Source organism: Eptesicus fuscus, chromosome 21 (genome assembly GCF_027574615.1).
Source record: "Eptesicus fuscus isolate TK198812 chromosome 21, DD_ASM_mEF_20220401, whole genome shotgun sequence".
NCBI classification, from domain to species: Eukaryota; Metazoa; Chordata; class Mammalia; order Chiroptera; family Vespertilionidae; genus Eptesicus; species Eptesicus fuscus.
In genome coordinates, this window is record NC_072493.1 from 5,974,979 (window position 1) to 6,002,612 (window position 27,634).

General features: G+C 42.8%; 1 protein-coding gene across 2 annotated transcripts; it reads left to right on the forward strand.

The window, feature by feature from the left end:
• The first annotated feature begins 2,684 nt into the window (after positions 1-2,684).
• LOC103295872 (UPF0547 protein C16orf87) lies at positions 2,685-21,696 on the forward strand. Of its 2 annotated transcripts, XM_008152353.3 has the most exons (4): positions 2,689-2,885; positions 8,759-8,855; positions 13,509-13,691; positions 19,063-21,696. In XM_008152353.3, exons 1-4 carry the CDS (start codon positions 2,820-2,822, stop codon positions 19,179-19,181), a joined length of 465 nt encoding a protein of 154 aa, XP_008150575.1. In that variant the 5' UTR covers positions 2,689-2,819; the 3' UTR covers positions 19,182-21,696. The 2 variants fall into 2 exon arrangements, with proteins under 2 accessions (XP_027982815.1, XP_008150575.1); XM_028127014.2 differs by lacking the exon at positions 13,509-13,691 and having other exon boundaries at positions 2,685-2,885.
• The last annotated feature ends 5,938 nt before the right edge of the window (positions 21,697-27,634 follow it).

Genomic DNA, 27,634 nt, shown 5'->3' on the forward strand with positions numbered 1-27,634 from the left:
TTACGCTTATTAGTTTGTGCAGTTATTCAGTGTCTGATAAGTAAATGTTCAAGAAAAATATTAATTTTTATTAAAATATTCTATTATTTTATGTTAACGATGACTCATTTATTTCAGCCCTTTGTATTCAGCATGTCTATTGAAATAAACCTTTATTTCTATGAAAATTGAAGCTTTTTTTTTTTGCGGCCCACATACACTTAAACCTTGTTTACTTGGCCCGTGTTAGCCTTTGAGTTTGACATGCTTGGTCTAGTACATAGTAGACACCTATTCATGTTTGTTCAATGAATGAATAAATGCAAGGGCCAGGTTCATCCACTTTGTAGAAAATCCTTGTTTTGTTATTGTAAGGGATATATTTCACAGCAAGTAATTAAAAACCAAATGAACAGTAGTTTAAATAAGTAGGTTTTGTTTTCTCTAACTTATGAAAATGTTCAAGTATACTTTATATACTTGAATTTTACAGTGATCCTCTGTAGCCTTTTATGAATAAAGCTGTTATGAATATTCTTGCAGAGTCTTTTTGTAGACATATGTTTACATTTCTCTTGGGTAAATACCTAAAATTGGAGAACCTGAGACATAGGCTATGTGTATATTTCATTTTCCTAGACATTTTCCCAACATGATTACACCATTTTATATTCCCTCTCACTAATATTTGATGTTTTTAGTCTTTAAAATTTTTTTTAAATCCTCACCTCAGGATATTTATTTCCATTCTTTTTTTTTTTTTTTTTAGAGAGGGAGGGGAAGAGAGAGAGAGAAACATCATGTAAGGGACACATCCTGGTGTGTGGGCTGCATCTTATTTTGAGCTATTTTCCTCTAGGGATGCAGGCCATAGTTGGGGTAGCTATGCAATAGTGCTGTTGGGGGCCCAGGCACTTCCTAGCTTTCTGCTCATCCTTCTTAGTGAATTGGTGATAATTCCATGCATGTCTCCTCAGGAGGCAGCCTCTGTGACGGCTCCGAGTGATCACTACATCTTGCAGTTCTTGTCCTTACGCAATGCCCTGTCATCCAATGTGGGCTGGGCTTAGTGACTTGCTTCTACTAGAATTCAGCAGAAGTGATGGGCTGCCATTTTGGAGATTAATTTATAAAAAGCATGTGGCTTCTGTCACTCATGTTCTTTCTGGCTCTATCTTAGCTCACTCATTCAGGGAAGGAGCCAGCTGCCATGTTGTGAGGCAGCTCAGCGGAGAGCCCTTTGATGAGGGAGGAGGGGGGGCGGGCGGCCAACAATCCAGTGAGTGAGCTTGGTAGTGGACATCCTCCTACTTGAGCATTCAGATGAGATTGCACGACCACCTGGGTTTCTGACCCACAGACATGGAGATAATATTTTTAAAAAATATGTTGTTACTGATTTCAGAGAGGAAGGGAGAGGGGGAGAGAGAGAGAAACTTCAATGATGAGAGAGAATCCCGAGTCCTTTTTAAGCCCAACTCCTTCCCAGGGTGAGAGACCCTGCATAGCTGAATATGGCCCACCTCTCCTTACCTCTGCCCTGCGCGTGGTGTACCCACAACACAAAACTCCCCTTGCTTACACTGCCCCACCCTCCCCAACTCCACCTCACATCCTTAGAGGTTCAGCTTTAGAGACAACTCTTTAGAAAGCCTTCGAGGACCCTCAACTCCCTCAATAGTGGGTCAGGGGCCTCCTCAGTAGCTGTGTACAAATCCTTATCCCTTTTTTTTGGGGGGGGGGGGAAGAAAGCCTACTTTTTTAGCTTGATCTAGTAGAAAATTAAAATAATACAATAGGACATGGAACGAAAAACAAGTCTTCCTCCTACCCCTGCCTTGTTCTGTACCTTATTTTTCCAATGCACTATTTTGGAGGTCATTCTATCGCTCCATATAGATCTATCTCATTCTTTCACACCTGGGCTGCTTCTGTTTTGCTCTGACAAGCAGTGCTGTCCAGTGCAACATCTTTGCACAAGTGGATTTGGGTGGGGAATATCTTTTCTTCAAATTCTTAGGGATAGGATTGCTAGATCAAAGGCTAAGTGGATTTCAACCGCTTTACTCTTCCCATCAACCACCCAACTCCTCTGGAGTGGAATGTTGGGTCGTCTGCACTAGTCGGGGTGATTCTGAGGTCCAGCATTTCCTAGTATTCACATTCGTGTGGCAGATTGGCCTTCAATAAATATTTGACCACGAATATTGTATCTCGCCGCGCCGACCCCAGTGCCTGGCATAGAGTAGACTCATCAGATGTCTACAGCTCCTCAATGATTAGACTTACTAACAGTTACTGAAGTTAACTAAATGCCACAACCCGTGGCGACGGACCTCCCACCCCCTCCTCACCCTCCTTCTCCTTTCTTCCGGGGCGAGGCGTGGCCAGCACCTATTGGTGTTCTGTGCACTCATTGGTCGAGCCAGATGCCCGTCATCGTCAGATCCCGTCCGAGCCACGCCTCCTCGCTGTTCGCCTAACCGAGAGAAGGAGTGGCCATAGTCTCGCGGGCGGGTCCACCCGTCTACCTCTGGTGAGAATCCCGACGCGTTTGAGTGGGTGGGTGGGTGGGAGCGCAGTCCCAAGTCCCACGGAGCTAGCGCACGCCACGTCGCGCCATGCCCCCTTGCAGCCGCGCCCCCTCGTACGCAGGCCCCGCCCCCTCGCACGCCGCGCCCCCTCGCACGCAGGCTCCGCCCAACCTCGCGCACGCGCGCGCGCACCGGGCAGCGCCTCAGTTAGGGCAGCGGGACCGGGCGGGCGGAGGCTGGGCCTCTGAGGTGCGAGGGGAGGAGCCCAAGCCGTCGCCACCGCCGCCGCCGCTGCCGGAGGGGAGCATGTCTGCGAGTCGAGCCAAGAAAGTGAAGATGGCCACCAAATCGTGCCCCGAGTGCGACCAACAGGTGGGCGGCGGGCCGGCGGGCGGGCGGCCGTTGCTGGCGGCGGTTGGCTGTGGAGAGGCCCCGTCGCCGGGTCCCGGCGGCCGAGCGGTGGGCCGGCCTTTGGGCTCGGCGGCCACGGGGCACCCGGACCGCAGCTGAGCCCGGGGTGGCCGGGCCGGCGCACACCTGGCGGCGGTGAGACGGCCCTGCGGCGGGCGGCGCGGAAGGGGGCGTGGGCTTGTCCCGGCCATCCCGGCGGCTCCGGTGACAGCGGCGGGTCTGCGCCCTTCAGCCCCTCGTGCCCCGACGGGAACGCGCGGCTGCCCCCTGGAGCCGGCTCCTGGCGCCGGACGCCCCGTCCTGCCCTCAGGGTGGCTTTGTTCCCCTCACAGGGGAGCGGGCACCCCACTGTCCCCGCCGCGCCCCGGGCGGACGCCCACATGTGACAAAAGGGACCGCAGTGTCATGGTTTTCTATGTCGGCGAGTTTGGAGATCTTTTTTCTTCTTCTAAATATACTTCCTAGATTTGTGACGTGAGTCACGGTGCATTCTTTCTTTACGTTGTTTTACATGACGGACTAACGCCCCCGGGAAGCCCTACCCTCCTGGCGCCCGCGACCCCCGCCCGCCACGGCATCCTCTACTGGAAATTGGGCGTTTCTGCTTCCAGATCTTAAAATAAAAATTAAAAAGTATATATATATATATATATATGGTTCCGGGCATTTTAAATGACTGCTTTCTACACAGAATCCATGGTGTCGGAACTGTAATTTTAAAATGCCCATTTATTGTGTGTTAGTTTAAGCATGCCTCCTTCTTTACCAGGATAATAGCCGTCCCTCCAAAGCCCCAGTCTAATGAGCTAAAACTCTCAATTAAAACCAGTCGCGAGGCTCTCGTTTCATGCCAGCATGCAGATCTGGGTGTGTTTTTTTCTTTTCCACTGAGAGAATTTTTTCAAAATGACTACCTTTCTCCTCCCTCTCCCCGCCCCTCCCCCTTTTTATTTTTGTTTTTTTGATCAGGAGTGATTTGAAATGGCTGGAGACTTTTAATAAGCTGACTTTTAGTGCATTCTTTAAGGAGCAGTCTTATACATTGATCAGCCCTTGTAACAGAAAATGTTTGCATGTTTTATTCAGTATCTTTTATGGGCCGTGGTGGAGATTCTGATCCTACCGTTTATTGATCGTAGGAGTTTGAGTATGCATTATAAAAATGATGTAGTCATGGCTTCCAAAGTGAAGAGTTAAACTTCCATTCTTACCCAGAAACTGAGTTTGTTAAATTCTGACAAAATTAGGACTTGGCGATTGAAGTTGCTTTGTAGGGGTTTATTTCAATGTTTAAACCATTTCCGTCCATCCCAGTGAAGAGTACAGAAGTGTAAGGTTTTCATGGTATGTATGATGCATTCCAGTTTTCTGTTGGGTGCAAGTTATTGCAAATCCTGACCTTGTTTTACTTGGCAAGAAGTAACCTTTCGGGAAAAATAACCTGCTTTTGATATCCTGGTTAAAGTAAGAGGAAAGAGGAATAAACTTATAGGAGTCCTGTAACTGTTCAACAAAAGGTGATCAGCATTTTATTTGGGAAGAGCACATCACTTTTGTTTTACACACACAATCGCCCCCCTAGGGGCCATAAAATACCACAGATGGTGGTTCAACCAACAGTTTATTTCCTCACCGTCTGGAGGCTGGCTGTCCGTGGTCTTGGCAGAGAGCTCTCTGATGTCTCTTATTATAGTGACACTAATCTCCTGAGACGACCTCATCATCTCATCTCCAAACCCCACCCAATTGGGGGGTTGGGCTTCAGTGTATGAATTTGGGATGGGAGGTGGGACGCAGTTCAGTCCATAGCAAGCTACTACATAGTTTAAAAATATTAAATGCAAATTTAGTTTATAAATACAAATGTAAAACCTTTAGCACTGGCCTCTGTGGTCCAGTTGTTCTGCGTGTCATCCCGGTGGGTTCGATTCCGGGTCAGGGAATATATCCGGATTGGGTGTTCGATCTCCTAGGGGTGTGTATGGGAGGCAACTGATGACTGTTTCTCACATAGATGTTTTTCTCTCTCCCCGCTTCCTCTCTAAAAATCAATTGAAAAAAAAATCTTCAAAATTTGAGATGGCCCCCATTAGATACATACGTGTGTGTATAAGTTTAAAAACAGGTAGAGAGAGAGCAGCAAAGAAGACAGCCCTAGAATTTTTGTTGTTTTTGAACATCCCTTTTAAATGCCTCCATTTGAAAATATAGTTCTGAAACATCTAAACCACAATACTTTTCATTTTCACATCCACTAAACCCAAATTACTGTGCATAATACTATTGGTGATTCTAGTTACTTTTCTGGTATTTTTGTGTATGTTTCTGTTTTTGCCTTAATTTTTAAAAATAGAGCAGCTGTTTGTTTTTTCATTTATAAGAAATTTTTTATGTGACATATAGCAAACATGCCCACTATAGGTAACTTTCTTTTAGCAGCAAAGAATATAAATTAGTTCTCTATAATGCGGTTATTTTAGAGCTTTTTTAAATCACTGAAACAATAAAGGAACAGGATTTTTTTTTTGTAGTTTTTTTTTAACCTGTTTTACTTGTAAAACGAACAACCTAAATACACTTTTCAAGAAATAAATTGATAGACAATAAGCCATCAGTAAACAAAATTTTGGATTTTTTTTCTATTTATTTATTTTAAATATATTTTTATTGATTTCAGAGAGGGAGGGAGAGGGGAGAGAGAGAGAGAGAGAAATGTCAATGATGAGAGATAATCATTGATTGGCTGCCTCCTGCACACCACCTACTGGGGATGGAGCCCACAACCCCAGCATGTGCCCTGACCAGGAATCGAATCATGAACTCCTGGTTCATAGGCCCATGCTCAACCAACTGAGTCACATCAGCCAGGTTGGATTTCTTTTTCTATTTTAAATCCCTGAAAGGGTGGCATTAGAACTTTCAATATCTTTGACATTGCAACTGAAATTTGAAGGAATTTTAGGCTGTTTAAAATCCAAATTATACTATAAAGAGGTTAATGAAGTTGTCTACCCTATTTAATAATAATTTTTATAGGATTTGGGTTTTGGTGGTGTTTGGTTATTTGTGTGGGTGGGTGGGTGGGTGGGTAGATTGGGGCCGGGGAAAGGAACTTTCCTTTTTAAAAAGGACTTTAGGGTGACTTAGCTCAGGTGCATTGAATGTTTCTTGAAACAGCTGGTAGGCTCCATTTTATAATCTGGAGCCCACTTGCATTAAGGGATGAAAATCAACCTATAAAGTAGTATTTGCGTATTCTTCATCCCAAAGTCAAATGTACATTTCTCATCTAACTGTAGCAGTCTGCTAATTCCGGATATGGGCTGATACATTTTTTAGAGTATAGGATAGAGACTTAACTAGAAATGTATTGACTTTCAGCAGGTAGAAGAAATGCTTGCTGAGGAGCAGGGATCTCTTAAATAAGAACATCAGGTTTTCTGTGGTTTTGAATGGCATTAATTTAAAACAATTTAGATTCCGGTGACTGCCCTTAATGATGTGATTAAGCGTAAGGGAAATGAGTCAGTGCCTTTTAGCTTGGTTTCTATCAAGATGTGTAATTTTAAAAATGACAACGTATCTATTTTGGGCAGATTTTACACTATTAAAAGTGTAATGTTACATTTTCTGTCATGGTTTGAAAGAATCTCACCACATTTTAAATAGAGCAAGCTGTTAGACATATCTGGATTTTGATTATTTTTATAGGATTTATTGTTATTTTTCTTAAATTCAAACTAGGTATCCTTTGTTCAGTATTTTTATGCAAAGAAAAAGAATTCTGCCAAATTTTTTATTTAGCTTAAAGTATTTATATTCTAGAGTATGAGGCATTTCACACATACACGGATAAAAAGCTTTATGATTGTAACTAAACTTTTAACAAGCAGAACAATGGGAAAATTTATCTTACAAAGGGAATTGCAATTTTCTGATGAATTATTCTGAGTATTTTTTGTTGAGATTAATTTCTGTTTTTTTTTATTAACATGTCTGGTTTTTTATTAACATGACTCCAAGGATCATTAAGGTTAATTTAGTGAAATGGTTATTGGGTGAAATGTAAAATTTTTTTCAATAATTTTCAAGAACATTTGAAATGGAGAAAGGAGCCATTTGTATTTTACGTTTTTAGAAGTAGAAGCATGAAGAGTTTAAGTGTTGTCAACTGATTGTTGTTGGCACCAATTGAACACCAATAGGAATCCCCAATTTGGAGAGTGGCGAAGAAAGAGACTTGATCAGTGCAAACAGCTCAGTTGTGATACAACACAGTGTTACAGCTCAATTATGAAGCAGCACAGCTGTGAGGTGGCTGGGGCGAGGCACCTCTCTGGCTAGACGCCTCTCTCTGGCTAGACAGCTCTGTTCTGCCCTGCTCTGCCTGTTCTTCCCCACTCTGGGGTGGGGAGGCATCTTTGGTGTTTCATCTTCAGTGTTTCAGCTCCAGCTGGGGAAACAGTCTTGTCTTCAATGAAAAGAGTGTGGGAGCTGACTTACAGAAGAAATCCCTGCCCCTGGTCCCTGATTGATTGGTTCATCCTCATGCAAATAAGGACTCCAATTTCTCACAGTTTGGTCCCAAAAGCACTGTCCTGCTTGGTCAGAATGGAGCTACTCTGATTGGTTGGTGAAGATGTTGATCCCTGAAGCACAGTTTGTCTGAGTGGCCCCATGTAGAAACAGCTGGTAGGCTCCATTTTATAATCTGGAGCCTTCTTAGTAGGTATCTTCTTTCTCAGAGCCCATCCACATTGTTTTATCCAGTGTCCTCTCCGGAGCTGAGACTATATGACCCTAGATCTCAATTACTACTTTCTCCTGCATTCTCTTTTGCTTGTAATATAATTTTGTCCCTCAAATTAGTTATTGTAAACTCTGTGTGTGTGTGTGTGTGTGTGTGTGTGTGTGTGTGTGTGTTATTGGTAATTGGCATCTTATGAAATAAGAACCTGAGTCATTTTCAGTTCTTTCTTCCTTTTGGAATGTCTGGCAGAGATCTACTTTTTCTCCATATTCATTCTTACTATTGTTTCCGGTTGGACCCTCATACTCTTATGCTGGGATTATTTGAATGACTTCCCAGCCACGTTTCCCTTTCCAGTTTGTTCTATGTAAACTGCTAGTCAGGCTAATCTTTTTTTTTCTTCTTTTTTTTCCCGGAAAGTAAAACGTAGTCAACTTTTTCCCCTTAAATCACAAAATATAGTCTTTGGTTGTACAAACATCACTAGTTGCAGTCTTGCCAAGAGATACCAGCTAGCAAAGTAATCTTTTTTTTCCCTTTTAAATATATTTTTATTGATTTCAGAGAGGAAGGGGAAGGGAGAGGGAGAGAGAGATAGAAACATCAATGATGAGAGAGAATCATGGATTGGCTGCCTCCTACAGGTCTCCTGTTGGGGATTGAGCCCGAAACCCAGACATGTGCCCTGACTGGAATCGCACCGTGACCTCCTGATTCATAGGTCGACACTCAACCTCTGAGTCACAGTGGCCTTGCCAAACTAATCTTTTAAGAAATGTTACCTTTCTTTCCACATATTTTTCCTGGCTTTGATTCTATTATGCTTTTTCTGTTGGTCACTTTCATCAGTACATGTTTTTTATTCATTTACCTATTCATGGTATTGTAAAGCCTTAGGGGAATATGAAGATGTATAGGACACAATACCCATCTCAAATAATTTGTTGTAAGGAGCTGGGGTTTAAATAAATCTATGATTCCTACTTTAAGTAATTTATCATTCAGTTTAGGAGACTTTGTAAACATTGGGAAGGTTAACAATAGAAAAATAGTAATAATACATATTTTTCTTTTTTTCCTACAGGTTCCTGTTGCATGTAAGTCATGTCCCTGTGGTTACATATTTATTAGCAGAAAACTTTTAAATGCAAAGCACCCAGAGAAATCACCACCTTCAACAGGTAATTGAGAGTTTACCACATTTTTAGATTTGATGTAGAAATTTAATTTTTTTTGTGAATTTGCTATTTACATTTTTGTTGAAGTTAAACATTAAAATCTATTGAAGTGTGTCTGGTTTTTATTAGCTGTTGGAAGTCAGCTTATGACATTAGTTTGCTGTTCCTTCATTTAAATGATAATCCCTTATCGTGCTGATAAACTTGTAACAAACTTTCTGTTTTTGGAGTACGGAGAGCCATTGAAGGATTTTAATGCAAGGGTGTGTACCCAATTTGATTTAAAAAAAAACACTAAGGTATAATTGACATTCAACAAGTCACACATATTTAAAGTGTACAGTTTGATAAGTTTTGTCATATGTTTACACCAATCAGTCACCACAATCAAGATGATGAACATGTCCTTCATTCCCAAAAGTTTCCTCATTCCCCTTTGTAGTCTTGCTACCCCCAGCCCCAGGTAACTGCTGCTCTGTTTTCTGTCACTATTCTAGAACTTAATATAAATAGAATCATATAATATGTATTCTTTTTTGTCTGGCTTCTTTCACTGAACTAGTTTAAGACTCAGCCACGTTGTTGTTTATATCAAGAAAAAGTAATCCTTTTTATTGCCTAGTAGTATTCTCTGCATGGATATGCCACAATTTGTTTATTTAGTTACTGGTTGATGGACATTTGGGTTTTTTCCTCTCATCATGCTGATAAAATTTATAACAACTTTCGAGTTTTTTAAACTAGTGACTGGAAAAATATAACTTGATTTTGGTGTGAACGTAATTTTTAGACATATTGATTATTGTTTATAATTTCCTGATTTAGAAGATCTAAAAAATAATTTTATTTTACATTCTCATTTACTAGACAGATTGGATTTATTCAATGGATATACTTATTAGAAGATGAAATTTTGTTACTTATTCTTTGGTAAAATCAGACTTCATATAGTGATGATCCTCAAATAAAAGTAGGTTGATTACAAATACGTTCTGAGCACCTGCTGTATGCTAGATACTATTCAGAGCCTTGGCCATAAATGAATGAATGACTGTCCTATCAAGGCGGCTCGCTGCTGTCATGGAGCTAATGCTCCTGTGAGCAGGAGATAGATAGTGAACAAATCAATGGAGAATATCAGCTTGTGATAAGTGCCTTGTAGGAAATTCAGATGAGTACTGTGCCAGCGTGTGACTAGAAGGCTCCTTTTGATTGAATGGTTGGAGGAGGCCTCTCTGAGAAGTGCCATTTAAGGTGAGGCTGAATGGAACAAGTCAATGGACTAGTCTTGATCAGATCAGGGAGAACATTCTTGACAGATGAAATAGCAGATGCAAAAATTCTAAGGCTAGAAAAAGATTGGTATATTTTAAGGACATGAAGACTAATGTGGTTGCAGTGTAGACAGCAGGAGAGTGTGGAGATGCGGCTGGAGGGTTAGGCAGGGGCCAGATTAAGTAGTACTTTGTAAACAGAGTAAGAAGTTTGGGTTTAAAATAAAAAAGAGAGCCGTCTTTAAACCTAAAATTGTACTAACTTTAAAAAGTGAAATCAAACCAATAAAAGATAATTTTTTAATTTTAAAAATATATATTATTTGATTTCACAGAGGAAGGGAGAGGGAGAGAGAGAAACATCAGTGGATAAAAATCATTAATTAGCTGCCTCCTGCATGCCCCCTACTGGACCTAGAGCACGCAACCGGGGCATAAGCCCTGACTGGGAATCAAATCATGACCTCCTGGTTCATAGGTCGATGCTCAACCACTGAGCCACATCGGCTGGGCTTTAAGACCTTTTTTAATAGAATCCTCTGACTTCTAATAAAGAACAGTTTTAGGCCTTTGCAAAAGACATACTAATTGTGTGTTGTGGGCTCTATCCACAGTGTGGGGATTGCAGGAGGCAGCCGACTCTTATTATTGATGTTTCTACCTCTCTTATTCCATCTCACTTCCTCTCTGAAATCAATAAAAATAAACTTAAAAAAAAAAAGAATGGTTTTAGGTCAGCTGCACACTGTCAAACTAAGGTTTCTTTCCATTGTACTCCAGAGATAATCCCACTTTTTCTTATGTACTTTTTTTTTTTTTTTAACCCATGTGTTTTTATCTCTGGAACAAATTTTGCAGAAATTGTTTCAGACCTGGAAAAATTTTCATGAAAAACATGTGGTGATGCATTTCCTATCTTGCATGTGGTGAATGCCTTTACTTTGCACTTAAGTGTTCCCATTCTTCTGTGGCATCCAGGCCTTTCCACTGGAACGCTCCAGGGTGCAGTTTAGGGCAGTTTTTACCTCTATATCTTTTCCACCATTATTCTCCCTTTTCCTTTTGGCAATACTTACTGGATGATATATAAGGATCACCATCCACAGCAAACCTGACTGGCCCTGGGTTGGACAGAGTTTGCCGTCACAGTTTAGTGAAGAAAGATGACATTGGCACCACAGGACTAGGATTCAGGGATATCATCAAGGACCTAGGTTCTTCTCTTCCTTCCATCCTGAGAAGCTGTGGCTTTCACCCTATGACAAGGTAGCTGTTCTACCCCGGGCATCTCATAAGCATCCTAAGCAGGAAGAAGAGGGAAGGACAGAGGGGCTTGCCAGCCATGCTTATCCCCTTAAAAATGTTTCTGGAAACCTTACTCATCCACTTACATGTCATTGGCCAGACATGTAATGTCATGGCCGCTTCACATGAGGAGTCTCAGATGTGTATATTTTAGCTCGCGCATTGTCCTTGTGAACAGAACAGGATTCTGTTCTTATTCAAGAGAGGAGACTGAATATTGGGTAGATAATTACAATATTGTCATAAATGAGCAGTGTTAGATTTCTTGGACTTTTCTCATTTCTCTTCACTTACTGTCACATATTCTGTCTTTTTGTCCTTCTGCTTTGTTCCAGGAACTTTAATTGAATTTCCTTTCTAGATCTGTAATTTGGTCTGCAGATGCTATTTTATAGTGTGTCTTTTGCACTTTAATTTTTAGCAGTTCATCTTGTTTTCTACTTTCTTCTTTTTTATATATATATATTTTATTGATTTTTTACAGAGAGGAAGGGAGAGGGATAGAGAGTTAGAACATCAATGAGAGAGAAACATTGATCAGCTGCCTCCTGTACAACCCCCACTGGGGATGTGCCTGCAACCAAGGTACATGCCCTTTACCGGAATCGAACCCGGGACCCTTCAGTCCGCAGGCCAACGCTCTATCCACTGAGCCACACTGGTTAGGGCTACTTTCTTCTTTTTTATCAAATCTTATTTTTTCATCTTTTATTGTGGCCTCTCAGAGAGGCCTTCCTCAAAATTTAGTATTTTGATCATTTTAAGTGCATAGTTCAGTGGCATTAAGTACATTTTAAAAAAATATATTTTATTGATTTTTTTACAGAGAGGAAGAGAGAGGGGTAGAGAGCTAGAAACATCGATGAGAGAAACATCGATCAGCCGCCTCTTGCACACCCCCCACTGGGGATGTGCCCGCAACCAAGGCACATGCCCTTGACCGGAATCGAACCCGGGACCCTTGAGTCCGCAGGCCAACGCTCTATCCACTGAGCCAAACCGGTTTCAGTGCATTAAGTACATTCTTATTGTGTACTTAACCATCATCACCATCCATCGCTAGAACTCTTTTCATCTTCCCAAACTGACACCCTGTACCCGTTAAACAGTACCCCTCATTCCTCTCCTCCCCCGCCCCCCACCCCGCCCTGCCCCGCCCCAGGTAACCACTATTCTCCTTTTTGTGCCTGTAAATTTGACTACTGTCGTTTCCTGAAAGTGGAATCCTACAGTATCTGTCCTTTTGTGTCTGGCTTATCTCAGTTAGCCTAATGTTTTCAAAGTTCATCCATTTTGTAGCATGTGATTTGCCTCCCCCACAGTAATTTTTAAGCATTTGGGGAATTTTCTTTCCAGGTATGGGTGGATTAAAGCAAGTTTTGGTTTTTGCTGTTTAAAAATTTTTGTTGTCTTATCAAATCAAACCATTTTGATTTGTTTGGAGAGGGTGGTTTCTTGTATTAATTAAATTACCATATTGAGTCAAGTTCCTCTGTTGCTGTTCCATTTAGGGATCAGCATGTTCTTAGAATGTCAGAAATGACCTCCTCTGTGGCTAAGGTGATAAAAACTACTTACTTTCCTAGTGTTGTTATATTTTCTGTGGATGCTTTCTGTTTGTTTTTTATTGGTAACTGTAATATATTATGGCAAGGTCAGTTTCACTTCTGCATACTTGACATATTTCAATACATAATTTGCATAGTGGCAAAAAAGAATGAAACTTTTTCCCCCTTTTCTAATATGTCACCCTTTTTAGCTTGGAAGCAGAGAGAAAGAGCAGAAAGGTCACTGTGGAATTGTGCAGACTTGTAGGGGCTGAAGTTAAAGGTGCCAAGTAAAGAAAAGTCTTCTGTTATAAGACTCCTCCCTCATGTGCTCATGGGTCACCTGAATGCTGTTGAATTTCTTTTTTCCTGTGTGGATATGAGGGGCATAAATGTCATGGTGGTAGTTTAATGAAATTTGCCAGGCAGCAAACTGTAGTGCTTTTAGAAAGAAAAAAGAAGACAGGGAGAACTTGGGCAAACAGTTCTTGCTAAGCCCTAAAATATATCACTTTTATTCATCCATACAGAAAACAAGCATGAGGCCAAGAGGAGGCGCACAGAGAGAGCTAGGAGAGAGAAGATGCACCCGACAGGAAATAAGGACTTAGAAAACAGAAAGAGGTCCCGGAGTAACAGCCATTCAGATCATAGCAGGCGAGGAAGAGGAAGACCTAAAAGTGCATCTGCCAAAAAACACGAGGAAGAAAGAGGTATGATAACCCAAGCAGCTTGTTTCCACTTACTTTGTTTTCCTAAGATCCTAATTAGCTAGCCTCGAAGGAAGTGTTCGCCAGGCATGGAGCTCCTGGACTTAAAAATCCCCAGTTACATTTTAGTTTGAAAGCATTTCCTCGCCTGGCCAGTATGGCTCAATAGCTGAGCATCAACCCATGCACTAAGAGGTCTCTGGTTCGATTCCTGGTCAGGGCACATGCCCAGATTGCAGGCTTGATCCCCAGTAGGGGAGTGTGCAGGAGGCAGCCAGTCGATGTTGATGTTTTTCATCGATGTAATTTTTATTAGAAAACTAAAGGCTTAAATTAGGTAATATTCACCTTGCTATGAATTGATGATAGTAGAGTTCAGAGATAATAACGTGTATGTGACATCCTGTTCAAGTGGTTGTACTTTTATTTTTTTAAAGATAAATCTGGGTTCTGTTAAGACTTATTTCAAACTGCTATACTATGAGTTTTTAAAATTAACTATTGAAAATGTTCTTCAGTATAGTTGCTCTTTACAATTCTCTAAAAACCTCTTAAAGTAACTTCATCTTCAGTGAAATGCATTTCTTAGTTATATGTGAGTTGTGCTCTGCTTTTTCAGGTATTTAGTTTTAGGTATTCAAATATTGAGCATAAATGTAAATTTCTCTTTTTTTAGACATAGAGAAAATTTTACCTGTTTATCATTTTTCTCTGCTTTTACTTGAATAAAGTAACTGCTGTTAGGGAAAATGACTTCACTGATACAGCTGTCCTTAACTTTTGTCAAAGTAAAGATTTTCTGTTGTATGGCTAAAGGAATACCGTTTATATTGTGTTTGGCTGTCTTCTATGAAGACTCTCCTTACTCATTAATTCCTTGGGTAATTTTACTGCTTTTTCTCTTTCCTTCTGTTACACTGCTCTCCCAGAGAGTTTGAGTTATTTCCTCAATTTGAATGTGCTGCTTTAACAGTGGGATGATCAGAAAAATCAGTGCTACACTAGGTAAATAAAGTCAACAGAAAAAAGAAAGAGAGGAAAATACTGCTTGGCCCAGAAAACAGAACATTCTTTTCCACTGAAGTAAAGGGAATATAACCAAAGAATGAAGAAGGAATGCTTCTGGTGGAGGGTGAGCGGAGGGGAGAAAACAGACAGGGAATGAAGTCTGGGTTGTGCTAGGACCTTGTATGCAGGTTTGAACTTTTATTTCATGGTAACTTGGAAGAAAGAAGCATTGATTTGGCTATACATTTTTTCAAGTATTTTTAGTTTATTATAAAAAAAGTTTTAAGAAATTATTTCTAGAATAAAATATGGCTTAATTTATTTGCTCCTAATACAAACAGGAAAGTGCTCAAAGCAACTTTTGTAGAATAAACACATCTTTTAATGTAGACCCAGGGTGGGGGTGGATGGTCAGCAAACCTTTTCGGTAAAGAGCCAGATAAGTATTTTAGGCTTTGTGGGCCATACAGTCTCTATCACAGCTACTCTGCTCTGTCATTGTAGCCGGAAAACAGCCGTAGACACGATGTAAATGAACGGGCAGGGCGTGTGCCAGTTAGGCTTGACAGAAACAGGTGGTGGGCCCGCGGGGCACCTAGGCTGCACTTCGCTAACCTTTGAGGCAGACCAAGTTTTCTAAATATAGAGAGGAAATAAGACTTTTGGAGTGTCTGTATATTTTAGAATAGCTTCTTAGTGTTAAGTAGCTATTTAATTTAGTTTTTATTGTCTGCTCATGGGGCACTTGAAAAGTTTGAAGCAAGGTTTGCCGTTATTTTAATAAGAACAACCTGACACTGTTTCTAAAAACACATTTTGAATTGACTTTCTTGTTTTCAATATTTTGAAAAAGAACAGGAAGAAAAAAGAATAGAAAACGAAAGCTTGTTAGGCATCCAGATAACAACATTTCTTTATAAAATTATAAAAACAAATCATTAAACATAACAAATTTTGGGTTGTTTAAGATAAGTCTTCATTTTATATGTGGGGAGTATGATTACTTGGGATATTAGTAATGTAGTGACATTTTTGACTAAAATATATTGGGCAGTTCTGAATGTCTTGTTAATGAACATACAGAATTCCTGTAGACTTCAAGTTAAAGATGGTGGCTTAAATAAACACATTTAACTCTGCATCCTCCCCAAATCCTAGTAAAAGGTATTTTCAAAAATGGCAAAATCCCACAAGGACAAGGAATGGGAGAAACAGCAAAATTCTGGAAAATGGTAACTGCTTCAGCACACCTATGAAACCTAAATTGTAAGCTCCTTTGTCAAAAGCTAAGAAAAAAACTGATTTTTTTTTTTTAACACAACTGCCTTAAGATGAGGAATTTGCACATCAGTTATGTTGGGAAGTATAGAGGTGAAAGTGAGGCTAAAAACAATATTGTTTGAAAGACTTTTAAAAATATCCCGTTAAGGCTATTTTACCTCGTCTTTGCCTCTCTCCAAGTTTATCCTTTGAAAAAGATGAGACAAAGCGAGTCTCTGGCCTAGGGAACCCCAGGCTTCACTGAGGGCAGGGGTACTAGGTGAAGATCAAGGTGAGGTGAGAATTGGAGATGGTAGATATGGAGTTCTGCAGGTAAGGCTTATGTCTTCCAGGTAAGAGATGAGCAGTATCTTCTCTAGGGACTCTGAAGAGCCCAAGAGCAAAGGCCTGAACTAAAGACATTCTCATTGTGATTGCACAAAGAAACGGCCCAGGCAGATCATCCTGAAGGGACGGCCACAGTGTGCAGGAGATAATCATAGCTTTTTTGGTCCCACTTCCACGTATGAGCATATTGCCAAGAATTACCCGGATGTATGGAAGAAAGCATCTATTGTGAAAGGCTAAGTCCAAATCATCAGGGAAGAAAAAACATTTGAATAAAACAAGTTTTTGCAGGGAGAAGAAAAAATTAAGGCTATTATAAATATTCATCATAAGAGAACATATTATAGTCATAAAACAAGAATAAGATGATATTTAAACAAAAAATTGCCAGTGTCCAAAAAAAGTACCTGGAAAAGGAACTTTTAAATATGAACACACACACACACACACACACACACACACACACACACACATGTATATGATTTTAGAAAAGAAAAACCATCACCAAAGGCTTATATACAAAATTGAAGAAATATACCAGAGTGTAGAACAATAGAATATGAGGTGAAAAAAAAAATAGAATGGGAAAGGTAAGAAATTTAGAGGACCAGTTTGAGATCAACATCTATAAATAATTGACATTGCAGAAGAAGAACATAGAAGATGGAGGAGAAGGCAGTTATCAGTGAAATAATCTAAGAAGTTTTCCCAAACCTGAAGAACTTTGAGTTTCATATTGAAGCGGCCCACAGATTCTCAGTGGATGGTTAAAAGTAGAGTTCTGCCAAAGCATATTATCATAAGTCATCTCTCTCTGGTTAAAGGGCATCCTCTAGTATTCAGGGAAAAGACAAAAGAATCAAAATGGTATTAGAACTAATACAGTGGAACCATCTACTGATATATGAACAGCACCGATGCATTTCAAGAACATGTTAAACAACAGAAGCTAGACACAAAACAGTACGATGTCATCTATATGAAGTTTAAGAGTAGGCAAAATTATTCTATGGCGATGGAATCAGAAGTTGCTGATGGGGTGAGGAGGGATTGTCGGGAAAGGAGTGTGAGGAATTTCTGTATCGTGATTGTAGTGTGGGTTACATTGGCGTATGCTCATTAAAATCCCTCCAATTACACACTTAAGACCTAGTTTATGTATTTCACTGCAGATTTAGCAATAATTTTTTAAAAACTGCAAGAGGGGTATTGGGGTGTTTATTTTTTTTTAGCAGTAGCACCAGTTAATGGAAGACAGTTTTTTGCCTTCATAATACTGAGTGGAAATCTATGAGTCTTTAGTCAACCACACTATGAATTAGTGTGAGGGTAGACTAAAGATGTATTTTGGACCTTCAGGGTCTCAAAAATTTGCTACCTATACTCCCTTCCTCAGGACCTACTGCAAGATACATGCCATCAAAATGAAGAGGTGAACCAAGAAAGTATGCTGGGACGTGGGACACAGGGTCCAACTTGAGAGAGGGATGAGAGAATCTCCAGCATGATGTTGGAGAGAGATCTCAAGATGATAATGGGCCATCAGTAAGCTCCGAAAGCGACCATTTCAGATTGGAGCAGAGCAGAAGACCTGCAGAGATTTATTCAAGAAGGAAAATTGATCTAATACCTGATTATGTATAAACATTCTGAAAATTTTATACAACTCAGAGAGTTTGGTTCAATTAGTAATGAAAATTAAGCAGATGTAAAAAGAGAATCTTTTCAGGGAAGACAGTGTACGTGTAAAGTGAAATCATTTACACAGTCAGAATAATGTGAATATTGAATAGTAATCGCACCAAAATTGTGACATAACTATAATGGGAAGATGGGAGGGAAGCACGTGGTGGGGGCAAGAGATGGAAAACAATATAATCCTAATTTTCCACTGTGAAAGTCAGTTAATGCCTAAAACAAACACAAAAAATCCAAGCAGTAGCGTCATGTAAAAATGTTCTTTACAGATAGACAAAAACAAGAAGGAACAACTGAAAAAGAATGTGGGTGCATGTGGAGAGTGGGAAATGTGCATGGGAGGAGGACTTGTGATTTTGGTAACCAGTTCTGTAAAAATGATTTGACTTTAAGATAGATGAATGTTTAACTTGGATTAAAGAGCAAAACAATAACAGCATAAAAACCAGACAAAGTAGAATCATGATAGAGCTTGGGAAAATTTTGGAAGAATGTACACAAAAATGCTAATTGTGAGTTTAGCTGACTTAAGAGCTAGATGCTTTCTTTTTGTCCTTCTGTATTTAAAACTTTTTCTACCGCGAACTTGGATTGCATTTTTAATCAGGAAAGGAAAAATAGAAATAAATGTTTGTTTTTATATTTGGTAGCAAGGCTAAGGTGAAGAAGTTAATATAGTCACAAAGACACCATTGATTTTCAGGAAGGACTATCTCTAGGGTGAGAAAATTCATTTTGGTAGCGTCATTTGGCCCATACTAGCGAGGAGAAAGAACTATTTGAGATTCTTGCAGAAATGATGTAGATATTAGAAGATATATAGAAATATATATAGTCTGTACAGTTAGTCTTCAGAATGTAGTTCATGACATTTCAATAACTCCTTTGAAATTAAATTTTTTTTTCAGTTCAGTAGCATAATACTTTGAAATACTTAATGTACATTGTAGTATCATGTATAATATTGTCATTTAAAGAAATACTTGAAAGCTTTAAGTTTTTAAACAAAAACACTGCATCTACTGCCTTTATAGTAAGCTTTCCCTTTTTCTTTTAACAGAAAAACAGGAAAAGGAAATTGACATCTATGCTAACCTCTCTGATGAAAAGGCTTTTGTGTTTTCAGTCGCCTTGGCAGAAATAAATAGAAAAATTATCAATCAAAGACTTATTCTCTGATATTTGTCTGCAGAATGTGTTGACACTTTCTTCGGGATTGCATCAGCAAAGTCTCAAACAGCTGTGGACTCTCGGGAGCATTCTGAGGCCTCAGGAAGGACTGGTGATGGCCTCCCTGTCACTGCGCCTGGGCCACGCTTTGGGAGCAAAGCTGTAGGCTGGGGCTGTTCTGGGCTTTCCTTGGTTCCCAAGGAGTATTGTCAGTGTTTTGTGTTTGGGATATAAGTGTATTTACAAAAAAAAAAAGAAAAGGAAAAAAAAAAAGCTGAATGACTGTTAAAGGGGTAGGGACGGGAGCAGAAGTATGAAAACGAGGGAAATAAAATGGTTGATAATTTTCAGGTTTGCCACCAGAGATGCAATATTTTAAATACTTTGAGAAAGAATGACTTTTAAAAATATATATATTTCAGATTTTCAGCACTAATGGATTGCATATATATAGTTCATTTACTTTTTAACAATTGGCAGTTGGTATTTTATTGAATGGGGAATTAATATAAATTGTAAATTTTGTCTTAAATTGATTTTTTCCTTGGCCTTTATTTTTATGACTTAAGTATGAGTTATATTTTGGGAGATACTTTTTAGACAGTTTGGAAGTTTGGGTGCTATATTAAGAAAAACATTTAAAGTTATCTGATACTTCAGATATAAACACATTGTTTTCCTGAATGTAATTTATTTATTGGTTATGAAAAAATACTTTTCTGCTCTCGAGATGGTGCTTGTTAACCTAAACATTAAATATATTTATTACATGCAAAATATTTCGTATCCACTTTTAAGCAGTAATGTTTTATCTGAATGGATGTTCATTTAATACATCCTGATAATTATTTAAATTGTTACTTAATCTCAATCTGAAAAAAAAAATAAACCTTAATATTTAAACGAATAGATTATATAATATTACAAGCTTATTGTTCTAGTGGAGTTTGTGAAATATATTTAAATTCTTAATTTTCCAGTGTTAAATGCTAACCATTTATAATTGTTTCATTTTATATTAAATGCTTTTGTAGTTTTGCATATCGATTTAATGATTAACATATTCAGACTTGACAAGAACTCTCCCTATTTTAAACCTATCCCCCTGGGCCAACTCTGTTTGGAAGTCCCACAGCCTAATTAGGGAAGGCAGGCAGGAGCAGGCTTAGCCTCAACAGCATCTCAGTTCCACCCTGCATCTCATCTTCCTGCAACTCCCCAAAGAAAAGAGGCTTAAGGCTTGGTTTTGTTTTTTACTCTATTTAAATGGTAGCCAGCAGAGGGAGCTTAAGAGAGACTCTAGCTAGGATGTAAAATTTTCCTAAGAATTCCTTTCCCTTCAACCCCCATATTTATCTGCAGGTACTAGTGCAGTTTTCTTGTGTGCATTTTAAAGCCATAATAATAAAGCCTTAGAATAATTCTTATTCCTGAGAATACTAATGTGATTTTTATCTTTGAAACATAAGAAAACGATCTCATTTTGAGAAAAAAAAATAAAATTGGTTAATACCGAAAAATGCCGTGAACCAAATATATGTCCCAGAGAAAGCAAGAACAGCTTACTGCGTAGGCATCTCCTTAAAGAATTCTCGATGTCACAGTCTGTCCCTTTAAGCAGAAAGCCTTAGAGGAGTCACGCTGAACTAGTCATTGGATAAGGGAGGGGCCTGCTGACTGGGCTGCAGCTTGCCGCGTAGAAAGTAATGTATTTCAGACGCTCATGGTGCTAAAGCATTGGCTCATTTGGAAAGTTCTTTGGTAGAGGGACACATTAGCTTCCCCTGTGTGTGACGTAATCTAACCATTTCCCTCTCGGAGACTAAGGCTCTAGAAAGGCTTTTCCTTGGGGGTTGGCCTTTGTCCTGGAGAAAGATGCCAGTGTATTTCAGGGTGATGGGTTATTTCTTCTCTCGGTTAGAGCTGTGAGGGGATTCTTTTTCTTGGTTCTGAACTGCGAGAACCTGGCAGGATCCTAGGAGTACCCAGGACAGTGTGCCCTCTGCCCACCAAGACTGCAGCCCAGGCGTGTCTCACACGCACTAGTCCTGCCGCGCCCAGCATGCGTCAGAAACACCATGGAGGTGCTGTCTGCCCCTGGCTTCAGAGGTTTCTGCTCCAGAGGTCTTTCCTGCACCCTCTGTGCTGGCACATCTCTAGGCCCCAGGGTGGCCGTTTGCCCCCAGCCTCAGCTCCTTGGTAGGTCCCAGAGGAGGCACTGAGTTCTCAATTCTTGAGCTCTTTTCTGATAAGGATGACTTCCAATCCCTTCCATGTCAGCTGAAACTGGAAGTCTCCTTACCGATGGTCACACCTACCAAATATCCAGTAACAAAACCTAGTTAATATTTAAACTAGAAACTGGCCCCGCCGGCGTGGCGCAGTGGTTGAGCGTCGACCTTTGAACCAGGAGGTCACGGTTAGATTCCCAGTCAGGGCACATGCCCGGGTTGTGGGCTCAATCCCCAGTAGAGGGTGTGCAGGAGGCACCCGATCCATGATATTCTCTCTCATTGTTTCTCTCTCCCTCTCCCTCTCTCTCTGAAATCAATAAAAATATACTTTAAAAAGTAATAAATATAAATAAAAATTTAAAAAGAAATGTAGTTTTGTGCCACTTGGTCATGACCAGAATCTCCCAGTACAAACGTGGCTGCTGGGAGTGTATTGATGTGGACTGTTAGGGACATTCTGGAAAAGGCCGAATGTTTACTAGCCAAGCACTCACCCAAGCCGTCGAGAAAAGTCCTGATGTCCTTGTAAACCAGATAGAGGGAGCTGAGTGCAGCCATAAGCAGGGGAACCACTGATCCAAAGAGGGTGGACTGGCCTTAGCCAGGAGGCAGGGCATTGGTGATGAGCTGCAGGGCTCAGTCCCCTGCTCTGATTGTAGCATCTCTCGCAGTGACACAGGTTATACCTGGGGTGCGCGTGCCCAGAGGACAGAGGGTGTATGGCCCTGGCTCCCTTGGTGTGGTCAGGCCACATCAACAAAGTGGTATCACTTGCCATTTCCTGACCACCAGCTCCCCTTCCTGAGTACACCATCCTCCAGTGTTGGGGTGCTAAGTCCAGGAGCTCTCATCCGAGCTCCCCTGAGAAGGAGTGATGCAAAGATGGGGGAGTGGCTGGCTTCATCCACTCCTCCCTGCCCTCCCAGTCTTTTCTCTCTTCTCCCAGACCTCCATTTAGTGAGCACTGGGTTTCTGGATTTTATCTGTTCGTTCCCATTTTCTCTCTTTTTATCCTGTGCTCCAGTAGACTCTATCTTAGGATTCTTCGGAACATTTTGTTTTAGCGATCCTATTTTAAATCTCGAATTGTTTTTCAGATTGTGCTCTGATTATTTCTTTTTTAAATCAGCCTCTTCTGGTTCTGTCAAATCATTCTAAAATGTCTTTGAGCCGACTTTTCTCCTATTTCCTGCCCATCGTTGTTCCCACCAGGATTTTTTACATCTGTATACCTTTGCCTTTCTCAAGCTGCTGCGTCTGCTCACATCTAGAGCTTTGCGTGCAAGGTCCATGGACCAGGTGGCAGCTCCCCAGCAACACTTCTATCTGGGTGCTCTGGACCCGAGGTGGGCGAGGGGGACAGGAACTCATTTGTAGGCCGAGGCCACCTGATTGACTGTGGGACCTCGAGCCTTGATGAAAAAGCCTTGGATTCTCCATTGTGGAAGTTCAATGTCTTTCGAGAAGAGCTGCCAGGATGTGTCTTTATTTTTGCTGGAGGGTCAGTGCCAGCTGCCTGTACTCACTGGGTGTGTGTGAGGGATGGGATGGTTAAGTGGTTGGTGGAGCAGCGCAGGTGGGGACAGTTGAGCCACCCCTGCCTGGGCCCCCTCAGCCTGAGGGACAGTCCCCCTCTGCAGCCCTCAGACCTTGTCCTGCCTCCCTCGGTGTCCTGTCTCTGCTAACTCTCTCCCATCAGCCTCTGGGCTTTCAGGTCCACGTCAGCCTCACCCTGCTTGGCATTCACTTCCCTGTTCTCCTCCAGGCTGGCTTCGCTCCTTTGGGTACTTATGTGCCTTTCATACAGAGGATAAAGCAGAGAGCACGTTAGTTCATTAATAAAAGGGTCAGGAACAACACACGTTTACTGATTGTTACCCCACCAGGAGCATTTCTAGCAAAAGAACTAGACATATTTCCAGTGATATAAATTTTATTGCTTAAAAAGCATACAAGTAATAATGAAAACATGCTCCTTATGAAGATGCAAACGCAGAAGCGTGGCCTACGCAGGGAATTTGCCTTGTCTAATCGGACCAGCTGTCCCCCCCCCCCCACACACACACCCCCAACGAGATCTCTAAGTGGTACCCGCTGAGATGCTTTACAGAGGGGACCAAGGTTTCTCAGTTTGGGTGGGACGTGTGCTAAGGGCCAATGAAACAGAAAAGTAGTAGATTTTGCCTTTTTAGAAAAACAAACAAACTGCAAACTAAAATGTAAACCAGGGGGGGATAGAAAGTTACCCAAGGTGATTGGCCAAGTTAAAGCTCACAAAGCAGCATGTCAAAAAGGTGGTCCGCCCGGCCGGCGTGGCTCAGTGGTCGAGCGTCGACCTACGAACCAGGAGGTCATGCCCTGATTCCCGGTCAGGGCACATGCCTGGGTTGCGGGCTCGATCCCCAGTGTGGGGCCTGCAGGAGGCAGCCGGTCCATGATTCTCTGTCATCATTGATGTTTCTTTCTTCCCCTTTCCCTTCCTCTCTCTGAAATCAATAAAAACATATTAAGAAACAGTTGATCCTATCTAAATTAACCAAGTAGACAGCCCGAAAGCCAGTAATGTGGGCACAGACGTGTAAACGTATTAGCAGTCAGCAAGGCTGTCCACCCAATTGCTAGCTGCGTCACTTCCGGGAGAAGAGCAGGTGGCTAAGGGCTGCGCTCCCCGCAGCTGAGCTGGGGGCCAAGGAGTTGGCCTTTGACTTGCATTCGTCCACCCAGCTCCCAGAGACGTCATCGCTAAGCTTGTGGGTAGCTCTGGGCTAGTAATGGCGGTGTTAGCTGCGTGGCCTGGAGTGGCTCTTGGCCTAGCTAGCTGACACATGCCACTTAGGGTTTCCAAGCAGCCAGGCTGTCCCGCTCACGCAGGGCTGATGCACTTGTGGCTAAATGCGGTGTAGCCAGGCCCCGGGCCAGCTGCAGGGCAGGAAATAGAGCGCCACCTCCATCACCAGGGAGACAATGGTCTGGTGCAGGGTTTAAAACAGCACCAGCCAGAAGCGCAAAGGCAGGTCCGCGCAGAAGGGGAGGCAGGAAGAGCAGAGGGCGGCCGCACGGGCTTTGTCTTGGGCTGTATCTGCTGACGAGCCACCAAACGCCCCCGTGTGAGCGGATCTGTATAAGATGGGGGTGACATTTGCACATCTCCCTGGGGACCTGTGAAAGGATTTCTGGGATCCATGGATAGAAGGTGGTATGTAAGTGCACATGCTAAATGTTCCGTGCGCGTGCGTGTGTGTGTGTGTGTGTGTGTGTGTGTGTGTGTATGTGGCGGGGGGCGGGGGGTCAGCAGGTGCACGAGGGGCATGCAGACCGGCCGGAAAACCATTTTAGAGTCTGGCCAAAACCAAACCACAGTGACAGCGGACCCTTTTCCGGGCATGGATCTGCCTTCGGTCCTGTGCGGGTTTGGGGGAGTCGCGTGTGTAAGCCAGGGTTGGGAACTGTTTTCAAACCGACTGCTCTGGTGAGCAACGGGCTGCTGTGAGCAGTGAGGTGCTTTAGGTCATCAGAGAGCGCTGAGGTGGAGGGGCGTCCCCAGATGTTTGCTGACTTTGCTCTAAAATATTCCCCAGTGAACCCCACCGGGAAGTTTCCGAGCTGCATGTGGAGTCGGGCAGATTTGCTTTGCAGCTGGACGGGGGTGAAGTCTACTTTAGAACCAAGTGCAAAGAGGAGCCCTTTGGTTTCAAACCCCTGGGGTTTGCTGTTCTGAGGCGTCCGAGTTCTGTGTTCTGTTCCTTTAAGGCTAAGCAAGCAGTTGAGCTCGGCCGTCCTGAGAAGGTGGTCAGATGTCTGTGAGCCGGGGTCCCGAAGGAGCCTGTTCCTGCTCTTGGTGCATACAACCTCTTGGGTGCATGCTGCCTGGAAAATTCCTGTGGGTCCAGGGGAATGGTGACCGTTACAGAGAAACAAACTTGTTTGATAATGGAAGGAATACACATTTTTAAAAATTAAAATAAGTGTATAAGTGAAAAACATAGAAGACCGGCCAGTGTAGCTCAGCGGTTGAGCATCGACCCAGGAACCAAAAAGCCACCGGTTCCATTCCCGGTCAGGGCACATGCCCGGGTTGCGGGCTTGATCCTGTGTTTGTGTGTGGGGGGGTGCAGGTTGCAGCCAATCGATGATGTTTCTCATCCATGTTTATCTCTTTCACTTCCTCTCTCTCTAAAAAATCAATAAAAAGCATTTAAAAATAAATAAATGAAACATAGAAAATAAAGATCACCTGCAATTCTCTCGTGCAGACTTAGCCGTACCGGCATCTGTATATTTTAAACAAAAATGGGATTCTATTGTGTGCATTTGTTTCTCCACCTGCTTTGGGGGTGAGGTCTTCCCCTGTGGGCCTAGGAAGAATGTCACAGATCCTTAGGGTCTCTGGCCAGCTGTTGTGTGGGGGGACCCCCTTCTGCTGCGGGCAGGGGAGGTGGTGGAATGAGGGCCGGCGCTTGTAAAAGAACTTTCCGAGAGTCCTTCTCTCAGATGCCTCCGCCTCCTTAGCGCCCCTGTGTTTTGGCAACAGTGCCCCCCAGGACTGGTAAACACTTGTTGGTTTCTGCTTCTGTGTGGAGGAGAAATGGGCTTGCCCCTCCATTTGTACCTGCCGTCAGATTCACCCCTCCTGTTATTATTTTTTAAAATATATTTTATTGATTTTTTACAGAGAGGAAGGGAGAGGGATAGAGAGTTAGAAACATCGGTCAGCTGCCTCCTGCACACCCCCTACTGGGGATGTGCCCGCAACCAAGGTACATGCCCTTTACCGGAATCGAACCTGGGACCCTTCAGTCCGCAGGCCGACGCTCTATCCACTGAGCCAAACCGGTTATGGCAATTTTTAAAAATACGTTTTTATTGATTTCAGAGAGGAAGGGAGAGGGAGAGGGAGATAGAAACATCAATGATGAGAGAGAAGCATGGACCAGCTGCCTCCTGCACGTCCCACACTGGGAATTGAGCCCATAACCTGGGCATGTGTCATTGACTGGAATTGAACCTGGGAACTTTCATTCCACAGGCCGGTGCTCTATCCACTGAGCCACACCGGCTAGGGCTACCCCCTCCTGTTCTTCATGCCAACAACCTGGTTGAGGCATAACTGATGGGCAGTCCAGGGCACTGACCGAGCAGCTGCTGAGTCCAACACCGCAGAGGTGTGTGCACCACCCGGAGCAGGACACGCCTCCAGCCTCCCGAAGGGACTCGGTGACCCTGCAGGTCAGTGCCCTGCACCGCAGGCACCACTTCATCCATCTCAAATGTGAGCTTCGTCCTCTCACTCCCACTCAGGACGTTCTGCAGGGCTGCCGTCCCCTTCTGCTGCTTTGGCTCCGCAGGTCTCTGCCTGGATTTCCCCATCCTCTCTCTCTCTCTCTCTCTCTCTCTCTCTCTCTCTCTGGGTCCCGCCTGCTGGACCACTGGGCCTGCAGCGACCCGGGGCCCGTCTCTGCCGGGCTCCATGAGGGGCTTGGCTCCCTGTGTCCTTATACAACCGCCCTTGCCGTGGCTTCCCACAGCACACCCCTCCTTGCAGGCTCAGCTCAAGTCTCACTTCCTCCAGGAAGTCCTCCCTCTTTGCCAAAAGGTTCTCCAATTTCTTCACCGCCCTCCACACCCTGAAGGAGTTGTCACTGTGTGACTGGGTGTCTGCAAAGTGCGGGAGCCCTGGACGCCCCACCGGGATGCCGCTTCTCCTCCCCACTCCCAGTGGCCAGTCTGTCCCGCCACAGGGCTGCCAACCCTTCCTTCTCGCCTCGCTCTTGTACCTCTCCCGATCCAGACCCTGCTCTCTTGTCTACCTCCTCTTTCCCCGCCCCTGGCTCTTCACCACCCAGCTCAGCCCCATCCTCTCCCAGACCACAGGTCCCACCAACCCGTTCTTCAGATGTGACATCAAGACCTCTTGTCTGGCCGGTGCGGCTCAGTGGCAGAGCGTCAACCTTGAACCAGGAGGTCAGGGTTCGATTCCCGGTCAGGTCACAGGCCCGGGTTGTGGGCTCGATCCCTGGTAGGGGGCGTGCAGGAGGCAGTCGGTCCATGATTCTCTCTCATCATTGATATTTCTATTTCTCTCCTTCTTCCTTCCTCTCTGAAATCAATACAAAAAATATTTAAAAAAATTCCTGAGACTAGGCTCCCAGGTTGGGTGCAAGCAGCCCCCATGAGGAAGAGCTTCCTCCCCCTGCCCCCCACTGTGTTGCTGGTCAGGCCTCCGTCTGC

What these genes read in the sequence shown, in the direction of transcription:
- LOC103295872 (XM_008152353.3), top strand. Translation starts at nt 2,820, where the DNA reads ATGTCTGCGAGTCGAGCCAAGAAAGTGAAGATGGCCACCAAATCGTGC. An exon ending in GAAATCACCACCTTCAACAG is followed by an intron (nt 8,856 to 13,508) that starts GTAATTGAGAGT and finishes TCATCCATACAG; the next exon opens with AAAACAAGCATGAGGCCAAG. An exon ending in AAAACACGAGGAAGAAAGAG is followed by an intron (nt 13,692 to 19,062) that starts GTATGATAACCC and finishes TTCTTTTAACAG; the next exon opens with AAAAACAGGAAAAGGAAATT.